This window comes from Polyergus mexicanus, unplaced genomic scaffold (assembly GCF_030449975.1).
Source record: "Polyergus mexicanus isolate NDT 795.1 unplaced genomic scaffold, iyPolMexi1.0 SCAF_32, whole genome shotgun sequence".
NCBI lineage: Eukaryota > Metazoa > Arthropoda > Insecta > Hymenoptera > Formicidae > Polyergus > Polyergus mexicanus.
The window spans coordinates 91,878-117,678 of record NW_027223352.1 but is presented as its reverse complement, the minus strand read 5'-3'; the positions used below and the strand labels follow the sequence as shown (position 1 = coordinate 117,678).

At 38.8% G+C, this 25,801-nt stretch overlaps 1 protein-coding gene across 1 annotated transcript; it reads right to left on the bottom strand.

The window, feature by feature from the left end:
• Positions 1-555: 555 nt before the first annotated feature.
• On the bottom strand, positions 556-1,956 carry LOC138943690 (uncharacterized). The gene has a single exon (XM_070314650.1). The coding sequence runs from the start codon at positions 1,954-1,956 to the stop codon at positions 556-558; it is 1,401 nt and encodes a 466-aa protein (XP_070170751.1).
• Between the last annotated feature and the right edge of the window lie 23,845 nt (positions 1,957-25,801).

Below are 25,801 nucleotides of genomic sequence, written 5' to 3'. Positions count from 1 at the left end.
TTATTAATATAATATAATGTTATATGCATAATATAATATTAAGATGTGCATATAAATGTGCGTGTACTTAAATTATTATATTAAAGCGTTACATTTGCATTTAAATGTTTCATTCTTTTTCGCTCGTATTTCTCAATTGAATTTAATGCTTTTAAAGTTAGATCTCTTATATGCTCATATATATATATATATATATATATATATATATATATATATAATATTTATTACAATAGCGTCTGAATTGTCTGTCCGATTGTACAATGCAAATATAAGGTTTTAGTTATCCCTATAGTTTATTCATATAATAGTTATTTCTTCGTCACCCGCTGGCGCGTTCGAGCGTTGGCTATATACGGGGTGACCCTAGAGTATGAATACTATTTTATAAGTTAGGAGTTAGCGTTGAACGAATAATTTTCGAGGGCTCTTTACTTCTTTCACCTCCTATGGGTGAGTTAACAATAAATATATTGTTTAAATAAATTTTGACGTGCGGCTATGACGTCACACCACCCCCCTTAGTTTAAATTTCAGAATAACAAGTTATGAAGAAATTTATTCGTCCAATCTGTCTCGTAGATCTCTAAATGTGTATACTATAGGTATAGTAGGCGGTTCCGCGTTTTCTGCTGGCGCATTCGGTACTATGTTGGTGTCTATATGTTCTGGTGGGTTTTCGGGAATTACGTGTGGTTGTGGTTGCGGTTGCGGTCTATTCGCTAAATACAATAATAAATGTGTAAAGGAGCTCCAAATGGCTCCAAGTAAGTGTAAGCTGCAGCCATAAGCTGCGTGTAGCGCATAGCCATGTATCAACGTGTCAAATACAATTTTTATTACTCTTATAATTATAAATATTCCGAATATACCGGCGGTCGCCGCACCAAATGTTGTAAAACCGTTCCATATTTTGGTTAGCGTATTGTTATAAATTTTATTCAGCGCACCCTCGTCTAATAAATTTTGCAACGAAACGGTATTGGATTGTATAGTTTGACCTGTAAAGCCTCGAGCGATGGTGTGCAAAACCGCGTTCTTTTCCGCAGGGAACATAATATGGTCTCTTAATTCGTCAAGGTCTTGTTGGGAGTAAATGCCACTGGTGGCCAGTGATTTTGGAGCAAGGTATTTCCAAGAGAGTTTTGTTAATGGTTTAATTTCATGAGGAGAATTTATCATGGAAGGAGTAGGGTTAAATTGTAGCCAAGTTCCTTCGATGTTATATATTATTGGGAGTAAAGGATTACAATCTCTGAGTGTACTGTGTTTTATGACGATATGTGATTTTGGTGTCATGTATAGTGAAGCGTTTCGAAACATAACGGGCAACTCAGCATGGCACGTATTTGTTTTCCGTAGTGTAACCTCTATGGGTATACATTTAACTATGTGAATTCCCTCCCCGGCTGTGACTGCCATGTAACCTGGAGCTTTCATCACCCGGTAGGCGAATTCATCTGGTAAAACAGCAGCAAGAGATAGGGTATTTTGTATAACCTGTTTCTCTAGTTCGCATTTTTGCATAATTATATCTTTGTATAAAGAGGTAATCTGGTTCCTCATATACTTCTCAACGTATACAAATTTTGAATTTGCGTACGTGAATAAATCTAGGTTCGTTACAGAGGTTTTTGATCTTACTTTGAAAATGTTTCCTTTCTGCGTTTCAAAAATGAACAGTTTCGGGTGTTCCGTGCCATACAGTGTGTAACCGCATATCGTGTGTCTTCGTGTTAGTGTCAGCGCAAAAGTGATGTCTTGAGATTCTAGTGTGAATATTGTGGTATTTTGGTGATCTAATATGCCTTGAAATTTAGTGGAGGTGCCTTCATATAGGACGTCATATGCTTCAAACCCGCAAGCGGTATTGGGTATTCCTTCCCAAAAGGTGTAACCATCGTCCGAGTCTATACAGGATTCGTCCGATAGTTCACAAACAGTTCCGGATTTTAACATTACTTTTCCTGCGTTTAATTTTACCGGCACGTATGAGTCTTTTAGAGAGATTTTTACAGTCGCCTGGACTATCACGTCATCCCATGTGCCGTAATAGTCCGAGTATTGAATACCTTTACAGGTTCCATCTACGTTTACTCTACCCGCGAGTGTGATGCTTCTATAATACGTGTGATTTGATTTAAGTCCGTCAATAATTTCTGCGGTTCCTATTTTTAAGAGGCCCTCTTTATGCATCTGAATGCACCTAGCGCGAGATGTTTCCTGCAAGTAGCTAGCGTAACCGTTATGAACGGCTGAGATATGCGAGTGCATTCCGCAGTGAGATATGGTTCTTAAGATTTCTATTTTACATTGCGTTATATGTGTCTGCGCATAACTTGATAATTGCAACAGCTGTATGTAGGTATTTACGGTCGCAGGTGTTTCGATTTCGATGTCACATTCGCCAGATCGTAGCAAAGACACAGTGGTCACGTTCAAATAGGCTCCTCCACAATCGTAGGCTATTATGGCCCTTGTGCCAGAGAACATTGCGGTAATTAGAAGTATTGGAATGTAGTAAACCTTAAAATAGAAATATTATATTTGAGTATAAGACACGAGAGTAATGTGGGTTGTTCGTGTTGTTTTATGTTACAAGATGTGTCTAGTATGTGTATATGTGTTATTAGAACAAAAATCTTTAATACTAATATGAGAATAATATGAAAATATCTTAAAGTTACTGGATCCGGGGGTCCAGGCCGCGCTCACAAAATTTCTCTTTCTTGCGTTTTCCTTCAACCCGGATCTATAAAATATGTGCCCTTGCACAACTTTAGTTTATTCACGTGAACTACGCGTGGTTTTCCACGGAAATCTATTCTCGCGTTGTTCATGGGTAATAATTCTAAAATTCTATATGGCCCAGTATATTGATCATCTAGCTTTCCTTTTGTGGGCTCCTTTAATAAATAAACTTTATCGTTAGCTTTAAAATTTTGAATATTGATTTTTCTGTCATAATATGTTTTACTCTTTTCTTTCGATTGTATCAAATTTTGTTTTGCTAGACCCTGTGTGTTTTCCAAAGTTTCAAAAAGGTTAGTGAGGTAGTCTTGATAAGGCTGTTCAGTGACGTCCTCGGGAACTACGGAGGAGGATGGAGTTCTGGGAAGATGTCCAAAAATTAGGGAATAGGGGGTATAGTTGGTTCCTTCGTGGACTGATGTATTGTAAGCAAACATAGCAGGCTTAATGTGCTCGTCCCATTCCTCATTCCGGTTGGTGTACATCTTCAAGTATTCTGTCAATACGTGATGTGAGCGTTCAATCGAACCATTTGATTGCGGGTAGTAAGCTGTCGTACGGCATTGCTTTATTTTAAAGTAGCTAGCTATTGTTTTCATCAGAGAAGTAAAAAAGGTCGGAGCCTGATCTGTTAATAATGCTCTTGGTGCTCCATATATGCATATGAAATCTTTTATGAAGGCGTTAGCTATTGAGAAAGAGTCTGCTGTTTCCATAGGAATGGCAACTGAATATTTCGTTAAAAGGTCTTGTATAGTTAAAATATAAGAATTGTTTCGGCTCGTTACTGGCAATGGTCCTACTACGTCCATAGATACTTTATCAAATGCAGTTCCTGGGGTGTCAGTGATCATCATGGGTTGTTTTGTTTTTACTCTTGTTAATTTTTTGATTTGGCAATTCCTGCAATTCTTTATGTAATTTTGTATGTCTTTCTTCATCGTGGGCCAATAGTAGTTTTGTCTAATTCGATGGTAAGTTTTATTCACACCTTTGTGCCCTCCAATCTTCGTAGCATGTTTTTCGTAAATAATGTTAGCTCTCTCGTCTAGGCCAGGACATCTTATTAAGGATTTGCAAACTGTTACTATTATCGGCAAGTCTGAAAGGAATCTTTTTAAATTTTTATATACAAAAATCCATGGAACTGTATCGTATAGATCGTGTTGCGCTATACTGATGGTTTTTAGATTTAGTTCTATTATGGCATCCCTTAATGATCTTATTCCATCTATAATGTCGCTGTGTTCTATTTGTACTCTTTCATTTTGTTTAATAGGGATATTTATTAAATATTTCCCGCTATTCAAATTCGTTATTTTCACTCTTGTGAAAGTCAAGTCTTTATACGTGGGAAGTTTATTTTCTGCTGAATAATCCTTTGCGCCCTTATCGTAGGGATGTCCTTGGAGTGTGGTAAAAACGACATGGTTATCCTTTCGGGAAAGCAGTGAATCTCGCGTTTCATTAATTTTAAAATCGTTCTCTTCACCTGAAGAGCGAGGTTGTGGAGACGCAGATTCATTACTCTCGCTTTCGTTTTCTGGATCTTCTTCCGACGTTTCTGAATTGCTTTGGTCGAACTCTTGCTCTCGTTTGTCCAGATCTTCATTTAGATTTTCAGGGAAGAAGATTTGGGATGGGATTTTTGTGGTTACCGGTGGAGTTAATAAAGCATTGTCGTTTAAGTCTCTGATAGTTGTTTGTTGTTGGTCAACAGGATTTAATGTGTGATTAGTATCATTGGAAGAGAAAGTGATTGACGGTCTAGACTGTTGTGTAGCTGTCTGGTATGAGAAAAGGGATTCGTTTGAATTATCGTCTAGCTCTACTAGGGGGAGTATGGAAACGTCAGGAATAGGTGGATTTCTAGAAAGTGCATCTGCTACTACGTTAGTCTTTCCTGTTTTATATTGTATTTCATATTCGTACTCTGATAATTTTAGTCTCCATTTCCACAATCGGGAGCTGGGATCCTTGACCGAATGTAGCCAAACTAGTGGTTTATGATCTGTGAGGATTGTAAATTTCCTGCCGTATAAATAATGCCGGAAGTATGTCGCACTGTAGACTACGGCTAAGCACTCCTTTTCTATGGTGGAATATCTTCCTTCCGCTTCATTCAAAGTCCTAGAAATATACGAAATAGGTAAGTCTTTCCCCATCTGTCCTTGGCTCAGCACGCCTCCTATAGCGTATCCACTGGCGTCGGTAGTTAATAAGAATGGCTCTTTAAAGTTCGGATATTGCAAAACAGGTTCTTTTAATAATTCATGCGTTAGTTTGTCAAATGCTGCTTCTTGCGACGGTGTCCATACAAAAGGCTTATCTTTCTTTAATAAATCCGTGAGAGGTTTTGCGATTTTTGAAAAGTCCCTAATGAATCGGCGGTAGTATCCCACTAGACCCAAGAATTGCTTAATGTTTTTATGATTCCTTGGTTTCGGGAAATGTTGGACTGCGATGATTTTATTAGGATCTGGTTTTACTCCATCTGATCCGATAATATGCCCTAGGTAAGCTACTTCATGCCTTAGGAATTGACATTTGTCGGGCTGTAATTGCAGATTTGCTTCTCTTAGTCTTTGCATTAATTCTTTGATTTTTATATCGTGTTCTTCTAAGGATCTTGCATACACAACTATGTCGTCTAGGTAAACGAATAGTTCGTTTCCTTGCAATCCGGTGAGGACGTTGTCCATCAACCGTTGGAATGTTGCGGGTGCATTTTTCAGACCGAAAGGCATCCGCTGGTACTCGTAATGTCCATACGGTGTGGAGAAAGCTGTCTTCTCTTGATCCTCTGGGGCCATAGGAATCTGGTGAAATCCCTGTGCGAGGTCAAAAATGGAGAAGTATTTTGCACTACCCAACTGGTCTAATATTTCTACTATATTAGGCAGTGGGTACGCATCTCCTATCGTTTTTTCATTCAGCTTTCGGAAATCTATTACCATCCTCCATTTCTTTTGTCCATCGGCCGCAGATTTCTTGGGGACGATCCATAGAGGAGCGTTATACGGTGATGCTGAAGGCGATATTATTTCATCTTTCAAAAGCTTTGTTACCTGCCTGTCTATTTCTTCCTTGTGGACAGGCGGGTACCTATACTGTTTCACGTGTATTGGTAGATTATCTGTAGTTGGAATAGTATGTTTAACTGCGGTGGTGAACTTGAGTTTTTCTCCAGGAAGATGGAAACAATCTCCGTATTCTTTAAGTATTGCATCAACGTGGTCTTTTTCTTCTTCGTTCAAATATTCAGTATTTATGATGGGTTTAAGTCGTTCCATACGACTGAGAGATACAGGGGATGCTGTAAGCAGATTAGTTGTATCTTTAAATCTAGAAAATGCTGGCTGCGCAGCTTGTTCAATGAAGGGACCTTCTTGGTCTTGTGAAACTGGAAGAGTATGAATCAAGGTTGATTTAGAAGATTTCCCGTCTTCGGATAGCTCTTCTTGGCTCCTGAATTTAGTAGACGAAGATTTCCCATTATCGGCGAGCTCTTCGTTGCTCATAAAAGACTCCATAGGATCCCTGGAAGCGGGAGGATGAGTGGAGTTAGTAAAACTTGATTCAGCGGAATTAGTAATAGAGAGCTTGTTTAAGCTCGTAGAATTAGTATTCTCAGAATATAGAAGATCCTCATGTCCCATTGACCCTGGAAGCGTGTCAATAGAGTGTTTGAGGCACGAAGATGCAGGCGTTGCATCTTGTGTAGTTGCAAGACTTTTATAGTCGTTTGAAATGAAAGATTTCCCCGGTTGGGCGAGCTCTTCTGGGCTTATGGTTTTAGTATTTTCAAAATATAGAAGATCCTCATGTCCTATTGACCCTGGGAGCGTGTCAATAGAGTGTTTGAGGCTCGAAGATGCTGGTAAAGCATCTTGAGTAATGGTAAGACCTTCGTGGTCTTTTGGAACGGAAGATTTCCCATCATTGGCTAGCTCTTCTGGGCTTATGGATTTTGTAGATGAAGATTTCCCATTATCGGCGAGCTCTTCATTGCTCATAGGATTCACGAAAATAGAAGAATTCAGAGAAGTCATGTGCTCCTCGGAGTCACTGGGTATAAGATAATCCTCAAGAGGCATGGGATAGACTTCTATGGTGTAGTTCTGCTCTGTTAAATTATAAGCTTTGATATGCCCCTTCCCTCGGGAATTTTTAACAAGAGCTTCACCCAGAAATAATCCCTTTGTTGGCTCGTTTCGAGGAATATAACCTTCCCTTCTTTCCGGGTTCGTTATATTGAACGCAATGTCCACGATAGTGCGCGAGGGCACCATGATCTTTTCTCTTTTGTAAAATGGTACCTGTATGCTATCAAAGGTAAGACATTCTTGTTGGTAATCGATGATAGCATTATTATCTTTCAAAAAACTGGCACCTATTATGCCGTCAGCAGGTATACCGAAATTGTCTCTGACGACATAAAATTTTGTTTCCTTTCCCATAATTTCGAATACCACCGAACCCAATGTCCTTATTGGCTTCTCGGAAATGCCCTTTAATCTCAGTGTGTCTTTTGAGTTTACGGGGGTATTCTTTAATATTTTTGTTTTAACTAAATTTACGGAGGATCCCGAGTCTATCATAAAAAAGCAGTATCCTTTAAAGTTTTTGCAAGTGAGGGCGATCCTTGGTTGACACGTGTTGGGTCCTAGGTTCGCCATTCCAATACTGGCTTTTTCATTTAGGGGTTCCTCGTTCACTGGTCTGATGACCGACGCTGGGTCATCGTATTCCTTTAATGGAATTTTAGAAAAATTGGAGCCTTGATTTTTATCGTTAGTGTTCAAGTTTGGCTCGTTGATGGCTCCGCTTGTATCGTTATGGGATGCGCGGTCGCTTGGGCCGGTTCCTTGGTCGCGCTTACCGTCGGGCGGCCCTCCGCGTTTCCCGACGCTTGCGTCGCGTTTCGATACGCTAATCTCCGACATTCAGTAGCCTTGTGTCCGGGATATTTGCAATAATTGCATACGATAGGGGAGTTCGGTCCTGGCTGTCCCGGTATCAAGGGTCTAATCCATGGTCGCGGAGCAAAATTGTTATGAGGGTTTTTTAATATTGATTTAGGTTGTTCTATGTCGGGAGGTCTTGGGTTATTTATGTCTGATCGCGTAACGGGGAATTGTCGAGGAGTAAACTGTCTTTCGCGCTGTTTTTCTATTTCCAAATTCCTCGTAATTTTGACAGCCCATTCAATTGCTTCATCTAGGGTGCCTATGTTTCGGTGTTCCATTCGCGTGATCACGTTAGAGGGTAATCCATTTACGAAAGCTTCTAGGACCTCTCCTTCAACTTCGTTATTAAATAAACGAGGGTTATTAATGCCCTGTCGTCTGTTTCCGTCTAATATGGCGAGTTTCAAATCTTTAATTCTACCCGCGTATTTCAAGACTGTCTCGTTTGGCATCTTATACGCGTTGGCTAATTCTCCGCGGTATTGTGCTACGGATTTATTCGGAGCAAAAATATTCTTTAATTTGTCTAATAAATCTACGACGCGCGTATATATGTTTCCTTCAATGACTTGATACGCGTCGCCTTCAATTTTGTTAATAATAAACTGTACGAGTTGTGGCTCTTGTACGGACGGTAGTAAATCGCGGGCACGTTCGCATGCTCGGGCGAACTGGAAGATCGAAATTTTATAACCGTTAAACGGGGGAATATTTGCAACGACATCTTTTATTTTTAAGGTCGGCATGATTACGGGAGGTTCTTCCTGTTCCGGCGGGTTGGCGAATTCATCGTATGCGGACGCGGCGCGGGAAGCTTCATTCACGCGCTGTTCAAGATTGCTCACTTGCTCCGGTAATCTGCGTAATTGTGATAATTCTGTTTGGATTTTTGAAAGGACGTCGAATAACGAATTTGCGTCTATTGACTCGTTAGGGCGTTTGGCTGTTTCTTCCCGTTCTTTAAGCGACATTTTCGAATGCGATTGTTTTTCACGGTCTTCCACGTATTTTTGCTTCTTTTCAATTTCCGGGTCGACGCTTACTGTACCGTGCGATCTTGTAAATTGAGCCATAACTTGGTATACGAAATTTTGAAATAATTATTGGCTCTATTTGTTCTTAACACAACAATTGTAAAAGTAGTAATTCTAATAATGTAAAAATTTATGATAATACATACGGTTAAATAGCATATATATGCTATGGTTCCTTAATCCTGTAAGAATGTAGGTTAGTATACAATAAAATGAAGACAGTGTAATAACTTAGTATAACAGCAAAATTATATAGTGGTTAAGCAAAATTGTAGAAATATAATAACAGTATAACAAAAGAAATATGTATATGTGCATGTAATACTATGATAATAAAACAAGAATGTTTTTATGGTTTTTCTCTCCCCTTTTTTTTTTCCAGTTACTTTATAATTCTCGTAGCAAATTGTAAATAGAAAGCTCAAGCAAATGATAAATATAATGTCAAAGCTAATAATTGTAGTATATATATTTTGCAATAATAAAGATTCTCGAGTGAGGAGTATATATATATATATATATTTTCTTATTCATTCAAAGTTCTTTTTCATATGCCTCTATTGTTAAAATTGTAGTATCTTCATCAAGCGTTACTTCAGGCAAGTCTTCTCGAAATTCAGTAAATCTTAAAAAACATTCAAAGCATTCATTCCCGATTCTAGAGATAGTTAGCCTTTTTCGACATTCGTCGCAATAGTGGCTAGTAAGGAGTCCGTTAATTATCAAAGTATGTCTAAAAACTTTACGCCAATTTGGTTTTTCAGACAGATCTATTCTTTCACAACACTCTTGACAAAGTGTAGTTCCAACCCTTTGTTTAATATATACTGTTGTCTTTTGGCAAAAATAAACTTGTCTCGTTATCGGGGGTGGGGTTGGTACTTCGTAAATCGGTGTAAGGGGTTTCGAGAATCTATGTGGGCACATGAATATTTTATCTCGTAAGCAACAATAGAATGGCGATATGAAGTGAACAATATGTATATATGTATGTAAATAAGGTATGCAGTAAAATATAAGAATATCCTGAAAATAAGACAACGTGATTATAGGGTAAGGTATAATAAAAACACACAAAATAGTATAATGTGAAATTGACAATAGTATATATGTTTCTTTATTCGTCGCTGGCGCTAACGCTTCGAATTTGAGTCTGTGCGTAAAATTCGCGACGCGGGTCGTTCTCCGGAATTTCTGGATATGGCAACGGAGACTGTTCGACCGTGATCGGAATTAATTCGTAAACAAAGGTTCTTTTCTCAGTTAGCCGTTCGCGACATTGGGCACTCGAATTGTCTGTAAATATTTAACTCGTCGGGACGATTCGCTGCTTCTCTAAATTGCGCTCTTAGTAGGCGTCGGAGCTGGTATTTCTTTCCTGCGCGACGCGTTTTTGGCATGTCTCAAGGATTCAACTTTAGTTTCGTGTAGCGACTCTCTGAGGCTCTTATTTTACCCACATAACGATATCCGTCATCCTATTCCAATCTCAGTGTGCGGAATCCTGCCTCACCAAAGAGAAGGAACAAGAAAGAGCGTGCGGAATCCTGCCTCACCACTCTCCGTTTATCGTATGTACACAAAAAAGCTTAAAGCAACGACGAGCGACTTATCCGCCCAGAGCCGTCGCTTCGAGTTTGCGGCACTTCGAAGAGTCAACTTCCACTTTTACTAAAATCAATCACTTCTCTACTGCGTGGCGTGTCTTATTAGCTTTATAAAAATATTTAAACACTGATGTCTGTGTTACATTCGCGTTCTCAGCGTGCGGAATCCTGCCTCACCAGAGAGAACGCTCCTGTTACAAGTGACGAGCGGCGTATATACCAGCTACCAGGACACTGTCACAGAACCAGGTATTGTTCAAAATTCTTTCGCAGCAAGGAGCGAACTATATTTCGCTCTATACTCGCAGCGTCAGAATGTCACTATGTCGTTTAATGCATTCAAAGCACACGCAGTCGAGAATAATCACTGAATTCTAGCAACGTTAATAAAATCAAATACGAATCGTTATTTAGTAATAAAATAATAGCGACACTGCAACTCGCGAAAGATTTAAGAAAAATCCGAAAAATATTAACCGAGACTCAAATTGAACGTTATATCGCGCACAATTCACTTTCTGAAAATAAAGTACGATTATTAACACAAAAAGATGACAAGTTGGCTTCTGCGATCCCACCGCTGCCACCAAATATATGTCACGTCCCAGTATTCGAAGGTTACAAAAAAAAGGAAATTATATTACTGATGTTAAGTAACTCTTTAGAACGCGACTATATTGTTTAAGTAGTTATTAAATTGAATTTAATCTTTTACTGGTAAGTATATTTATGGAAAAGATATTGTTTTTGGGTCACTCTGCATTTCACCGAGTCTACCCGGGACCAGAAGATGTCAACTTGTCATTCAATATTCAGTGGTACCTTAACTTACCAGGTTTTTACGTATTTGAATATATATATGTATATATTAGAGCGACTGCCTATGTAGCACGCTGAATTCCCTTCTATCTAGCAGTCCTCCAAAGATTTCGGCTGTCGTGCGATGAGTGACGGTCGATCAAGGAAGTTGGAACAACCGGTCGTCGAATAAATTGCAATGAGTAATATAAAATATTCTTTATTGTTGCACGACGTTAAATTAACAATATTACAGTCGTAAGACTTGCGACTGGTAAACTCACTATTCAATAATGTAGTATGTATAAGAGTCTCGAAGACTTGTACTGGAATTTGTCGACGCAACGAGATTTGAATACGCCGGATTATTAACTGCTAAACGCCACGGCAACGGAGTCAGAGAACGAAATGTAGTACGAGAGTTAGTAATGTGTTAACCGTATGAGCGTCGAATTAATAATGCTGGATGTCGGACCTGCACTGAGCTCCTCCGGTCTTCGGGTGTTGGTGGGAGAGATGCTGCAGTGGGATCGCCTCTTGTAGATGGTGGGATATTCTTCCTATGCTTCGCCTTAGACTTCCTGATGTCGGTGGGAGACCCATGGGCGGGAGCAACGGCAAGTGGAAGAGCCGCTGGTAGGGATCTCTGTGCGAGAAGGACAGCTATATCGTTCTCTCGCAACATTCCAACTTATTTGTCCGGCCTAATCTTATCGAGCGGGCGGATAAGAATATCGATCGACGGCCGGTCCGCATACCATGCACGGTTTAAAGCTCTTATAAAACTCTTATGAATAAAATATTATTTCTTATACTTCTAATTTCGCATTATGAATAATAAAACGCTATGTTATATAAAATGCATAAATGTGTATGAAGATTATTAATAAAATATAGTATGAAAATTATTAATATAATATAATGTTATATGCATAATATAATATTAAGATGTGCATATAAATGTGCGTGTACTTAAATTATTATATTAAAGCGTTACATTTGCATTTAAATGTTTCATTCTTTTTCGCTCGTATTTCTCAATTGAATTTAATGCTTTTAAAGTTAGATCTCTTATATGCTCATATATATATATATATATATATATATATATATATATATATATATATATAATATTTATTACAATAGCGTCTGAATTGTCTGTCCGATTGTACAATGCAAATATAAGGTTTTAGTTATCCCTATAGTTTATTCATATAATAGTTATTTCTTCGTCACCCGCTGGCGCGTTCGAGCGTTGGCTATATACGGGGTGACCCTAGAGTATGAATACTATTTTATAAGTTAGGAGTTAGCGTTGAACGAATAATTTTCGAGGGCTCTTTACTTCTTTCACCTCCTATGGGTGAGTTAACAATAAATATATTGTTTAAATAAATTTTGACGTGCGGCTATGACGTCACAGTCTAAAATTCTTGTGCAACATCAAGGAAATTGAGAAGAACCGCTTCACGGCATACATTGTTAAAATCGCTATGTACGCAAGTTTTGTTCGGAACGTCTTAGTTACGTGTCAGTAAGTGAGTTTAGTCGAAAATTCTTGTGCAACATCAAGGATATTGAGAAGAACCGCTTCACGGCATACATTGTTAAAATCGCTATGTACGCAAGTTTTGTTCGTTCGGAACGTCTTAGTTACGTGACAGTAAGTGAGTTTAGTCGAAAATTCTTGTACAACGTTAAAGAAATTGAGGATATACGTTTTTCTGCCGACAAAGCTGAGATCGCTATGTACGCAAGTTTTGATCGTTCGGAACGTCTTAGTTACGTGACAATAAGTGAGATTTGTCGAAAATTCTTGTGCAACATCAAGGAAATTGAGAAGTACCGCTTCACGGCATACATTGTTAAAATCACGATGTACGCAAGATTTGTTCGTTCGGAACGTCTTAGTTACGTGTCAGTAAGTGAGTTTAGTCGAAAATTTATGTACAACGTTAACGAAATTGAGGATATACGTTTTACTGCGCACAAAGCTGAGATCGCTATGTACGCAAGTTTTGTTCGTTCGGAACGTCTTAGTTACGTGTCAGTAAGTGAGATTTGTTTAAAATTCTTGTGCAACATCAAGGAAATTGAGAAGAACCGCTTCACGGCATACATTGTTAAAAACGCTATATACGCAAGTTTTGTTCGTTCGGAACGTCTTAGTTACGTGTCAGTAAGTGAGTTTAGTCGAAAATTCTTGTACAACGTTAAAGAAATGGAGGATATACGTTTTTCTGCGCCCAAAGCTGAGATCGCTACGTACGCAAGTTTTGGTCGTTCGGAACGTTTTAGTTACGTGTCAGTAAGTGAGATTTGTCTAAAATTCTTGTGCAACATCAAGGAAATTGAGAAGAACCGCTTCACGGCATACATTGTTAAAATCGCTATGTACGCAAGTTTTGTTCGGAACGTCTTAGTTACGTGTCAGTAAGTGAGTTTAGTCGAAAATTCTTGTGCAACATCAAGGATATTGAGAAGAACCGCTTCACGGCATACATTGTTAAAATCGCTATGTACGCAAGTTTTGTTCGTTCGGAACGTCTTAGTTACGTGACAGTAAGTGAGTTTAGTCGAAAATTCTTGTACAACGTTAAAGAAATTGAGGATATACGTTTTTCTGCCGACAAAGCTGAGATCGCTATGTACGCAAGTTTTGATCGTTCGGAACGTCTTAGTTACGTGACAATAAGTGAGATTTGTCGAAAATTCTTGTGCAACATCAAGGAAATTGAGAAGTACCGCTTCACGGCATACATTGTTAAAATCACGATGTACGCAAGATTTGTTCGTTCGGAACGTCTTAGTTACGTGTCAGTAAGTGAGTTTAGTCGAAAATTTATGTACAACGTTAACGAAATTGAGGATATACGTTTTACTGCGCACAAAGCTGAGATCGCTATGTACGCAAGTTTTGTTCGTTCGGAACGTCTTAGTTACGTGTCAGTAAGTGAGATTTGTTTAAAATTCTTGTGCAACATCAAGGAAATTGAGAAGAACCGCTTCACGGCATACATTGTTAAAAACGCTATATACGCAAGTTTTGTTCGTTCGGAACGTCTTAGTTACGTGTCAGTAAGTGAGTTTAGTCGAAAATTCTTGTACAACGTTAAAGAAATTGAGGATATACGTTTTTCCGCGCACAAAGCTGAGATCGCTATGTACGTAAGTTTTGTTCGTTCGGAACGTCTTAGTTACGTGTCAGTAAGTGAGTTTAGTCGAAAATTCTTGTACAACATTACGGAAATTGAGGATATACGTTTTACTGCGCACAAAGCTGAGATCGCTATGTATGCACGTTTTGTTCGTTCGGAACGTTTTAGTTACGTGTCAGTAAGTGAGATTTGTCTAAAATTCTTGTGCAACATCAAGGAAATTGAGAAGAACCGCTTCACGGCATACATTGTTAAAATCGCTATGTACGCAAGTTTTGTTCGTTCGGAACGTCTTAGTTACGTGTCAGTAAGTGAGTTTAGTCGAAAATTCTTGTACAACGTTAAAGAAATGGAGGATATACGTTTTTCTGCGCCCAAAGCTGAGATCGCTACGTACGCAAGTTTTGGTCGTTCGGAACGTTTTAGTTACGTGTCAGTAAGTGAGATTTGTCTAAAATTCTTGTGCAACATCAAGGAAATTGAGAAGAACCGCTTCACGGCATACATTGTTAAAATCGCTATGTACGCAAGTTTTGTTCGGAACGTCTTAGTTACGTGTCAGTAAGTGAGTTTAGTCGAAAATTCTTGTGCAACATCAAGGAAATTGAGAAGAACCGCTTCACGGCATACATTGTTAAAATCGCTATGTACGCAAGTTTTGTTCGTTCGGAACGTCTTAGTTACGTGACAGTAAGTGAGTTTAGTCGAAAATTCTTGTACAACGTTAAAGAAATTGAGGATATACGTTTTTCTGCCCACAAAGCTGAGATCGCTATGTACGCAAGTTTTGATCGTTCGGAACGTCTTAGTTACGTGACAATAAGTGAGATTTGTCGAAAATTCTTGTGCAACATCAAGGAAATTGAGAAGAACCGCTTCACGGCATACATTGTTAAAATCGCTATGTACGCAAGTTTTGTTCGTTCGGAACGTCTTAGTTACGTGTCAGTAAGTGAGTTTAGTCGAAAATTCTTGTACAACGTTAAAGAAATGGAGGATATACGTTTTTCTGCGCCCAAAGCTGAGATCGCTACGTACGCAAGTTTTGGTCGTTCGGAACGTTTTAGTTACGTGTCAGTAAGTGAGATTTGTCTAAAATTCTTGTGCAACATCAAGGAAATTGAGAAGAACCGCTTCACGGCATACATTGTTAAAATCGCTATGTACGCAACTTTTGTTCGTTCGGAACGTCTTAGTTACGTGTCAGTAAGTGAGTTTAGTCGAAAATTCTTGTACAACGTTAAAGAAATGGAGGATATACGTTTTTCTGCGCCCAAAGCTGAGATCGCTACGTACGCAAGTTTTGGTCGTTCGGAAAGTTTTAGTTACGTGTCAGTAAGTGAGATTTGTCTAAAATTCTTGTGCAACATCAAGGAAATTGAGAAGAACCGCTTCACGGCATACATTGTTAAAATCGCTATGTACGCAAGTTTTGTTCGGAACGTCTTAGTTACGTGTCAGTAAGTGAGTTTAGTCGAAAATTCTTGTGCAACATCAAGGAAATTGAGAAGAACCGCTTCACGGCATACATTGTTAAAATCGCTATGTACGCAAGTTTTGTTCGTTCGGAACGTCTTAGTTACGTGACAGTAAGTGAGTTTAGTCGAAAATTCTTGTACAACGTTAAAGAAATTGAGGATATACGTTTTTCTGCCCACAAAGCTGAGATCGCTATGTACGCAAGTTTTGATCGTTCGGAACGTCTTAGTTACGTGACAATAAGTGAGATTTGTCGAAAATTCTTGTGCAACATCAAGGAAATTGAGAAGTACCGCTTCACGGCATACATTGTTAAAATCACGATGTACGCAAGATTTGTTCGTTCGGAACGTCTTAGTTACGTGTCAGTAAGTGAGTTTAGTCGAAAATTTATGTACAACGTTAACGAAATTGAGGATATACGTTTTACTGCGCACAAAGCTGAGATCGCTATGTACGCAAGTTTTGTTCGTTCGGAACGTCTTAGTTACGTGTCAGTAAGTGAGATTTGTCTAAAATTCTTGTGCAACATCAAAGAAATTGAGAAGAACCGCTTCACGGCATACATTGTTAAAACCGCTATATACGCAAGTTTTGTTCGTTCGGAACGTCTTAGTTACGTGTCAGTAAGTGAGATTTGTTTAAAATTCTTGTGCAACATCAAGGAAATTGAGAAGAACCGCTTCACGGCATACATTGTTAAAAACGCTATATACGCAAGTTTTGTTCGTTCGGAACGTCTTAGTTACGTGTCAGTAAGTGAGTTTAGTCGAAAATTCTTGTACAACGTTAAAGAAATGGAGGATATACGTTTTTCTGCGCCCAAAGCTGAGATCGCTACGTACGCAAGTTTTGGTCGTTCGGAACGTTTTAGTTACGTGTCAGTAAGTGAGATTTGTCTAAAATTCTTGTGCAACATCAAGGAAATTGAGAAGAACCGCTTCACGGCATACATTGTTAAAATCGCTATGTACGCAAGTTTTGTTCGTTCGGAACGTCTTAGTTACGTGTCAGTAAGTGAGTTTAGTCGAAAATTCTTGTACAACGTTAAAGAAATGGAGGATATACGTTTTTCTGCGCCCAAAGCTGAGATCGCTACGTACGCAAGTTTTGGTCGTTCGGAACGTTTTAGTTACGTGTCAGTAAGTGAGATTTGTCTAAAATTCTTGTGCAACATCAAGGAAATTGAGAAGAACCGCTTCACGGCATACATTGTTAAAATCGCTATGTACGCAAGTTTTGTTCGTTCGGAACGTCTTAGTTACGTGTCAGTAAGTGAGTTTAGTCGAAAATTCTTGTACAACGTTAAAGAAATGGAGGATATACGTTTTTCTGCGCCCAAAGCTGAGATCGCTACGTACGCAAGTTTTGGTCGTTCGAAACGTTTTAGTTACGTGTCAGTAAGTGAGATTTGTCTAAAATTCTTGTGCAACATCAAGGAAATTGAGAAGAACCGCTTCACGGCATACATTGTTAAAATCGCTATGTACGCAAGTTTTGTTCGGAACGTCTTAGTTACGTGTCAGTAAGTGAGTTTAGTCGAAAATTCTTGTGCAACATCAAGGAAATTGAGAAGAACCGCTTCACGGCATACATTGTTAAAATCGCTATGTACGCAAGTTTTGTTCGTTCGGAACGTCTTAGTTACGTGACAGTAAGTGAGTTTAGTCGAAAATTCTTGTACAACGTTAAAGAAATTGAGGATATACGTTTTTCTGCCCACAAAGCTGAGATCGCTATGTACGCAAGTTTTGATCGTTCGGAACGTCTTAGTTACGTGACAATAAGTGAGATTTGTCGAAAATTCTTGTGCAACATCAAGGAAATTGAGAAGTACCGCTTCACGGCATACATTGTTAAAATCACGATGTACGCAAGATTTGTTCGTTCGGAACGTCTTAGTCACGTGTCAGTAAGTGAGTTTAGTCGAAAATTTATGTACAACGTTAACGAAATTGAGGATATACGTTTTACTGCGCACAAAGCTGAGATCGCTATGTACGCAAGTTTTGTTCGTTCGGAACGTCTTAGTTACGTGTCAGTAAGTGAGATTTGTCTAAAATTCTTGTGCAACATCAAAGAAATTGAGAAGAACCGCTTCACGGCATACATTGTTAAAACCGCTATATACGCAAGTTTTGTTCGTTCGGAACGTCTTAGTTACGTGTCAGTAAGTGAGATTTGTTTAAAATTCTTGTGCAACATCAAGGAAATTGAGAAGAACCGCTTCACGGCATACATTGTTAAAAACGCTATATACGCAAGTTTTGTTCGTTCGGAACGTCTTAGTTACGTGTCAGTAAGTGAGTTTAGTCGAAAATTCTTGTACAACGTTAAAGAAATGGAGGATATACGTTTTTCTGCCCACAAAGCTGAGATCGCTATGTACGCAAGTTTTGATCGTTCGGAACGTCTTAGTTACGTGACAATAAGTGAGATTTGTCGAAAATTCTTGTGCAACATCAAGGAAATTGAGAAGAACCGCTTCACGGCATACATTGTTAAAATCGCTATGTACGCAAGTTTTGTTCGTTCGGAACGTCTTAGTTACGTGTCAGTAAGTGAGTTTAGTCGAAAATTCTTGTACAACGTTAAAGAAATGGAGGATATACGTTTTTCTGCGCCCAAAGCTGAGATCGCTACGTACGCAAGTTTTGGTCGTTCGGAACGTTTTAGTTACGTGTCAGTAAGTGAGATTTGTCTAAAATTCTTGTGCAACATCAAGGAAATTGAGAAGAACCGCTTCACGGCATACATTGTTAAAATCGCTATGTACGCAACTTTTGTTCGTTCGGAACGTCTTAGTTACGTGTCAGTAAGTGAGTTTAGTCGAAAATTCTTGTACAACGTTAAAGAAATGGAGGATATACGTTTTTCTGCGCCCAAAGCTGAGATCGCTACGTACGCAAGTTTTGGTCGTTCGGAAAGTTTTAGTTACGTGTCAGTAAGTGAGATTTGTCTAAAATTCTTGTGCAACATCAAGGAAATTGAGAAGAACCGCTTCACGGCATACATTGTTAAAATCGCTATGTACGCAAGTTTTGTTCGGAACGTCTTAGTTACGTGTCAGTAAGTGAGTTTAGTCGAAAATTCTTGTGCAACATCAAGGAAATTGAGAAGAACCGCTTCACGGCATACATTGTTAAAATCGCTATGTACGCAAGTTTTGTTCGTTCGGAACGTCTTAGTTACGTGACAGTAAGTGAGTTTAGTCGAAAATTCTTGTACAACGTTAAAGAAATTGAGGATATACGTTTTTCTGCCCACAAAGCTGAGATCGCTATGTACGCAAGTTTTGATCGTTCGGAACGTCTTAGTTACGTGACAATAAGTGAGATTTGTCGAAAATTCTTGTGCAACATCAAGGAAATTGAGAAGTACCGCTTCACGGCATACATTGTTAAAATCACGATGTACGCAAGATTTGTTCGTTCGGAACGTCTTAGTTACGTGTCAGTAAGTGAGTTTAGTCGAAAATTTATGTACAACGTTAACGAAATTGAGGATATACGTTTTACTGCGCACAAAGCTGAGATCGCTATGTACGCAAGTTTTGTTCGTTCGGAACGTCTTAGTTACGTGTCAGTAAGTGAGATTTGTCTAAAATTCTTGTGCAACATCAAAGAAATTGAGAAGAACCGCTTCACGGCATACATTGTTAAAACCGCTATATACGCAAGTTTTGTTCGTTCGGAACGTCTTAGTTACGTGTCAGTAAGTGAGATTTGTTTAAAATTCTTGTGCAACATCAAGGAAATTGAGAAGAACCGCTTCACGGCATACATTGTTAAAAACGCTATATACGCAAGTTTTGTTCGTTCGGAACGTCTTAGTTACGTGTCAGTAAGTGAGTTTAGTCGAAAATTCTTGTACAACGTTAAAGAAATGGAGGATATACGTTTTTCTGCGCCCAAAGCTGAGATCGCTACGTACGCAAGTTTTGGTCGTTCGGAACGTTTTAGTTACGTGTCAGTAAGTGAGATTTGTCTAAAATTCTTGTGCAACATCAAGGAAATTGAGAAGAACCGCTTCACGGCATACATTGTTAAAATCGCTATGTACGCAAGTTTTGTTCGTTCGGAACGTCTTAGTTACGTGTCAGTAAGTGAGTTTAGTCGAAAATTCTTGTACAACGTTAAAGAAATGGAGGATATACGTTTTTCTGCGCCCAAAGCTGAGATCGCTACGTACGCAAGTTTTGGTCGTTCGGAACGTTTTAGTTACGTGTCAGTAAGTGAGATTTGTCGAAAATTCTTGTGCAACATCAAGGAAATTGAGAAGTACCGCTTCACGGCATACATTGTTAAAATCACGATGTACGCAAGATTTGTTCGTTCGGAACGTCTTAGTCACGTGTCAGTAAGTGAGTTTAGTCGAAAATTTATGTACAACGTTAACGAAATTGAGGATATACGTTTTACTGCGCACAAAGCTGAGATCGCTATGTACGCAAGTTTTGTTCGTTCGGAACGTCTTAGTTACGTGTCAGTAAGTGAGATTTGTCTAAAATTCTTGTGCAACATCAAAGAAATTGAGAAGAACCGCTTCACGGCATACATTGTTAAAACCGCTATATACGCAAGTTTTGTTCGTTCGGAACGTCTTAGTTACGTGTCAGTAAGTGAGATTTGTTTAAAATTCTTGTGCAACATCAAGGAAATTGAGAAGAACCGCTTCACGGCATACATTGTTAAAAACGCTATATACGCAAGTTTTGTTCGTTCGGAACGTCTTAGTTACGTGTCAGTAAGTGAGTTTAGTCGAAAATTCTTGTACAACGTTAAAGAAATGGAGGATATACGTTTTTCTGCGCCCAAAGCTGAGATCGCTACGTACGCAAGTTTTGGTCGTTCGGAACGTTTTAGTTACGTGTCAGTAAGTGAGATTTGTCTAAAATTCTTGTGCAACATCAAGGAAATTGAGAAGAACCGCTTCACGGCATACATTGTTAAAATCGCTATGTACGCAAGTTTTGTTCGTTCGGAACGTCTTAGTTACGTGTCAGTAAGTGAGTTTAGTCGAAAATTCTTGTACAACGTTAAAGAAATGGAGGATATACGTTTTTCTGCGCCCAAAGCTGAGATCGCTACGTACGCAAGTTTTGGTCGTTCGGAACGTTTTAGTTACGTGTCAGTAAGTGAGATTTGTCTAAAATTCTTGTGCAACATCAAGGAAATTGAGAAGAACCGCTTCACGGCATACATTGTTAAAATCGCTATGTACGCAAGTTTTGTTCGTTCGGAACGTCTTAGTTACGTGTCAGTAAGTGAGTTTAGTCGAAAATTCTTGTACAACGTTAAAGAAATGGAGGATATACGTTTTTCTGCGCCCAAAGCTGAGATCGCTACGTACGCAAGTTTTGGTCGTTCGGAACGTTTTAGTTACGTGTCAGTAAGTGAGATTTGTCTAAAATTCTTGTGCAACATCAAGGAAATTGAGAAGAACCGCTTCACGGCATACATTGTTAAAATCGCTATGTACGCAAGTTTTGTTCGGAACGTCTTAGTTACGTGTCAGTAAGTGAGTTTAGTCGAAAATTTATGTACAACGTTAACGAAATTGAGGATATACGTTTTACTGCGCACAAAGCTGAGATCGCTATGTACGCAAGTTTTGTTCGTTCGGAACGTCTTAGTTACGTGTCAGTAAGTGAGATTTGTCTAAAATTCTTGTGCAACATCAAAGAAATTGAGAAGAACCGCTTCACGGCATACATTGTTAAAACCGCTATATACGCAAGTTTTGTTCGTTCGGAACGTCTTAGTTACGTGTCAGTAAGTGAGATTTGTTTAAAATTCTTGTGCAACATCAAGGAAATTGAGAAGAACCGCTTCACGGCATACATTGTTAAAAACGCTATATACGCAAGTTTTGTTCGTTCGGAACGTCTTAGTTACGTGTCAGTAAGTGAGTTTAGTCGAAAATTCTTGTACAACGTTAAAGAAATGGAGGATATACGTTTTTCTGCGCACAAAGCTGAGATCGCTATGTACGTAAGTTTTGTTCGTTCGGAACGTCTTAGTTACGTGTCAGTAAGTGAGTTTAGTCGAAAATTCTTGTACAACATTACGGAAATTGAGGATATACGTTTTACTGCGCACAAAGCTGAGATCGCTATGTATGCACGTTTTGTTCGTTCGGAACGTTTTAGTTACGTGTCAGTAAGTGAGATTTGTCTAAAATTCTTGTGCAACATCAAGGAAATTGATTAGAACCGCTTCACGGCATACATTGTTAAAACCACTATATACGCAAGTTTTGTTCGTTCGGAACGTCTTAGTTACGTGTCAGTAAGTGAGATTTGTCTAAAATTCTTGTGCAACATTAAGGAAATTGAGAAGAACCGCTTCACGGCATACATTGTTAATATCGCTATGTACGCAAGTTTTGTTCGTTCGGAACGTCTTAGTTACGTGACAGTAAGTCAGTTTAGTCGAAAATTCTTGTACAACGTTAAAGAAATGGAGGATATACGTTTTTCTGCGCACAAAGCTGAGATCGCTATGTACGCAAGTTTTGTTCGTTCGGAACGTCTTAGTTACGTGTCAGTAAGTGAGATTTGTCTAAAATTCTTGTGCAACATCAAGGAAATTGAGAAGAACCGCTTCACGGCATACATTGTTAAAACCGCTATGTACGCAAGTTTTGTTCGTTCGGAACGTCTTAGTTACGTGTCAGTAAGTGAGATTTGTCTAAAATTCTTGTGCAACATCAAGGAAATTGAGAAGAACCGCTTCACGGCATACATTGTTAAAATCGCTATGTACGCAAGTTTTGTTCGGAACGTCTTAGTTACGTGTCAGTAAGTGAGTTTAGTCGAAAATTCTTGTGCAACATCAAGGAAATTGAGAAGAACCGCTTCACGGCATACATTGTTAAAATCGCTATGTACGCAAGTTTTGTTCGTTCGGAACGTCTTAGTTACGTGACAGTAAGTGAGTTTAGTCGAAAATTCTTGTACAACGTTAAAGAAATTGAGGATATACGTTTTTCTGCCCACAAAGCTGAGATCGCTATGTACGCAAGTTTTGATCGTTCGGAACGTCTTAGTTACGTGACAATAAGTGAGATTTGTCGAAAATTCTTGTGCAACATCAAGGAAATTGAGAAGTACCGCTTCACGGCATACATTGTTAAAATCACGATGTACGCAAGATTTGTTCGTTCGGAACGTCTTAGTCACGTGTCAGTAAGTGAGTTTAATCGAAAATTTATGTACAACGTTAACGAAATTGAGGATATACGTTTTACTGCGCACAAAGCTGAGATCGCTATGTACGCAAGTTTTGTTCGTTCGGAACGTCTTAGTTACGTGTCAGTAAGTGAGATTTGTCTAAAATTCTTGTGCAACATCAAAGAAATTGAGAAGAACCGCTTCACGGCATACATTGTTAAAACCGCTATATACGCAAGTTTTGTTCGTTCGGAACGTCTTAGTTACGTGTCAGTAAGTGAGATTTGTTTAAAATTCTTGTGCAACATCAAGGAAATTGAGAAGAACCGCTTCACGGCATACATTGTTAAAAACGCTATATACGCAAGTTTTGTTCGTTCGGAACGTCTTAGTTACGTGTCAGTAAGTGAGTTTAGTCGAAAATTCTTGTACAACGTTAAAGAAATGGAGGATATACGTTTTTCTGCGCCCAAAGCTGAGATCGCTACGTACGCAAGTTTTGGTCGTTCGGAACGTTTTAGTTACGTGTCAGTAAGTGAGATTTGTCTAAAATTCTTGTGCAACATCAAGGAAATTGAGAAGAACCGCTTCACGGCATACATTGTTAAAATCGCTATGTACGCAAGTTTTGTTCGTTCGGAACGTCTTAGTTACGTGTCAGTAAGTGAGTTTAGTCGAAAATTCTTGTACAACGTTAAAGAAATGGAGGATATACGTTTTTCTGCGCCCAAAGCTGAGATCGCTACGTACGCAAGTTTTGGTCGTTCGGAACGTTTTAGTTACGTGTCAGTAAGTGAGATTTGTCTAAAATTCTTGTGCAACATCAAGGAAATTGAGAAGAACCGCTTCACGGCATACATTGTTAAAATCGCTATGTACGCAAGTTTTGTTCGTTCGGAACGTCTTAGTTACGTGTCAGTAAGTGAGTTTAGTCGAAAATTCTTGTACAACGTTAAAGAAATGGAGGATATACGTTTTTCTGCGCCCAAAGCTGAGATCGCTACGTACGCAAGTTTTGGTCGTTCGGAACGTTTTAGTTACGTGTCAGTAAGTGAGATTTGTCTAAAATTCTTGTGCAACATCAAGGAAATTGAGAAGAACCGCTTCACGGCATACATTGTTAAAATCGCTATGTACGCAAGTTTTGTTCGGAACGTCTTAGTTACGTGTCAGTAAGTGAGTTTAGTCGAAAATTTATGTACAACGTTAACGAAATTGAGGATATACGTTTTACTGCGCACAAAGCTGAGATCGCTATGTACGCAAGTTTTGTTCGTTCGGAACGTCTTAGTTACGTGTCAGTAAGTGAGATTTGTCTAAAATTCTTGTGCAACATCAAAGAAATTGAGAAGAACCGCTTCACGGCATACATTGTTAAAACCGCTATATACGCAAGTTTTGTTCGTTCGGAACGTCTTAGTTACGTGTCAGTAAGTGAGATTTGTTTAAAATTCTTGTGCAACATCAAGGAAATTGAGAAGAACCGCTTCACGGCATACATTGTTAAAAACGCTATATACGCAAGTTTTGTTCGTTCGGAACGTCTTAGTTACGTGTCAGTAAGTGAGTTTAGTCGAAAATTCTTGTACAACGTTAAAGAAATGGAGGATATACGTTTTTCTGCGCACAAAGCTGAGATCGCTATGTACGTAAGTTTTGTTCGTTCGGAACGTCTTAGTTACGTGTCAGTAAGTGAGTTTAGTCGAAAATTCTTGTACAACATTACGGAAATTGAGGATATACGTTTTACTGCGCACAAAGCTGAGATCGCTATGTATGCACGTTTTGTTCGTTCGGAACGTTTTAGTTACGTGTCAGTAAGTGAGATTTGTCTAAAATTCTTGTGCAACATCAAGGAAATTGATTAGAACCGCTTCACGGCATACATTGTTAAAACCACTATATACGCAAGTTTTGTTCGTTCGGAACGTCTTAGTTACGTGTCAGTAAGTGAGATTTGTCTAAAATTCTTGTGCAACATCAAGGAAATTGAGAAGAACCGCTTCACGGCATACATTGTTAATATCGCTATGTACGCAAGTTTTGTTCGTTCGGAACGTCTTAGTTACGTGACAGTAAGTCAGTTTAGTCGAAAATTCTTGTACAACGTTAAAGAAATGGAGGATATACGTTTTTCTGCGCACAAAGCTGAGATCGCTATGTACGCAAGTTTTGTTCGTTCGGAACGTCTTAGTTACGTGTCAGTAAGTGAGATTTGTCTAAAATTCTTGTGCAACATCAAGGAAATTGAGAAGAACCGCTTCACGGCATACATTGTTAAAACCGCTATGTACGCAAGTTTTGTTCGTTCGGAACGTCTTAGTTACGTGTCAGTAAGTGAGATTTGTCTAAAATTCTTGTGCAACATCAAGGAAATTGAGAAGAACCGCTTAACGGCATACATTGTTAAAATCGCTATGTACGCAAGTTTTGTTCGTTCGGAACGTCTTAGTTACGTGACAGTAAGTGAGTTTAGTCGAAAATTCTTGTACAACGTTAAAGAAATAGAGGATATACGTTTTCTGCGCACAAAGCTGAGATCGCTACGTACGCAAGTTTTGGTCGTTCGGAACGTTTTAGTTACGTGTCAGTAAGTGAGATTTGTCTAAAATTCATGTGCAACATCAAGGAAATTGAGAAGTACCGCTTCACGGCATACATTTTTAAAATCGCTATGTACGCAAGTTTTGTTCGTTCGGAACGTCTTAGTTACGTGTCAGTAAGTGAGTTTAGTCGAAAATTTTTGTACAAAGTTAACGAAATTAGGATATACGTTTTTCCGCGCACAAAGCTGAGATCGCTATGTACGCAAGTTTTCTTCGTTCGGAACGTC

Coding starts and splice junctions, on each gene's coding strand:
- LOC138943690 (XM_070314650.1), bottom strand. CDS start 1,956: ATGTTAAAATCCGGAACTGTTTGTGAACTATCGGACGAATCCTGTATA.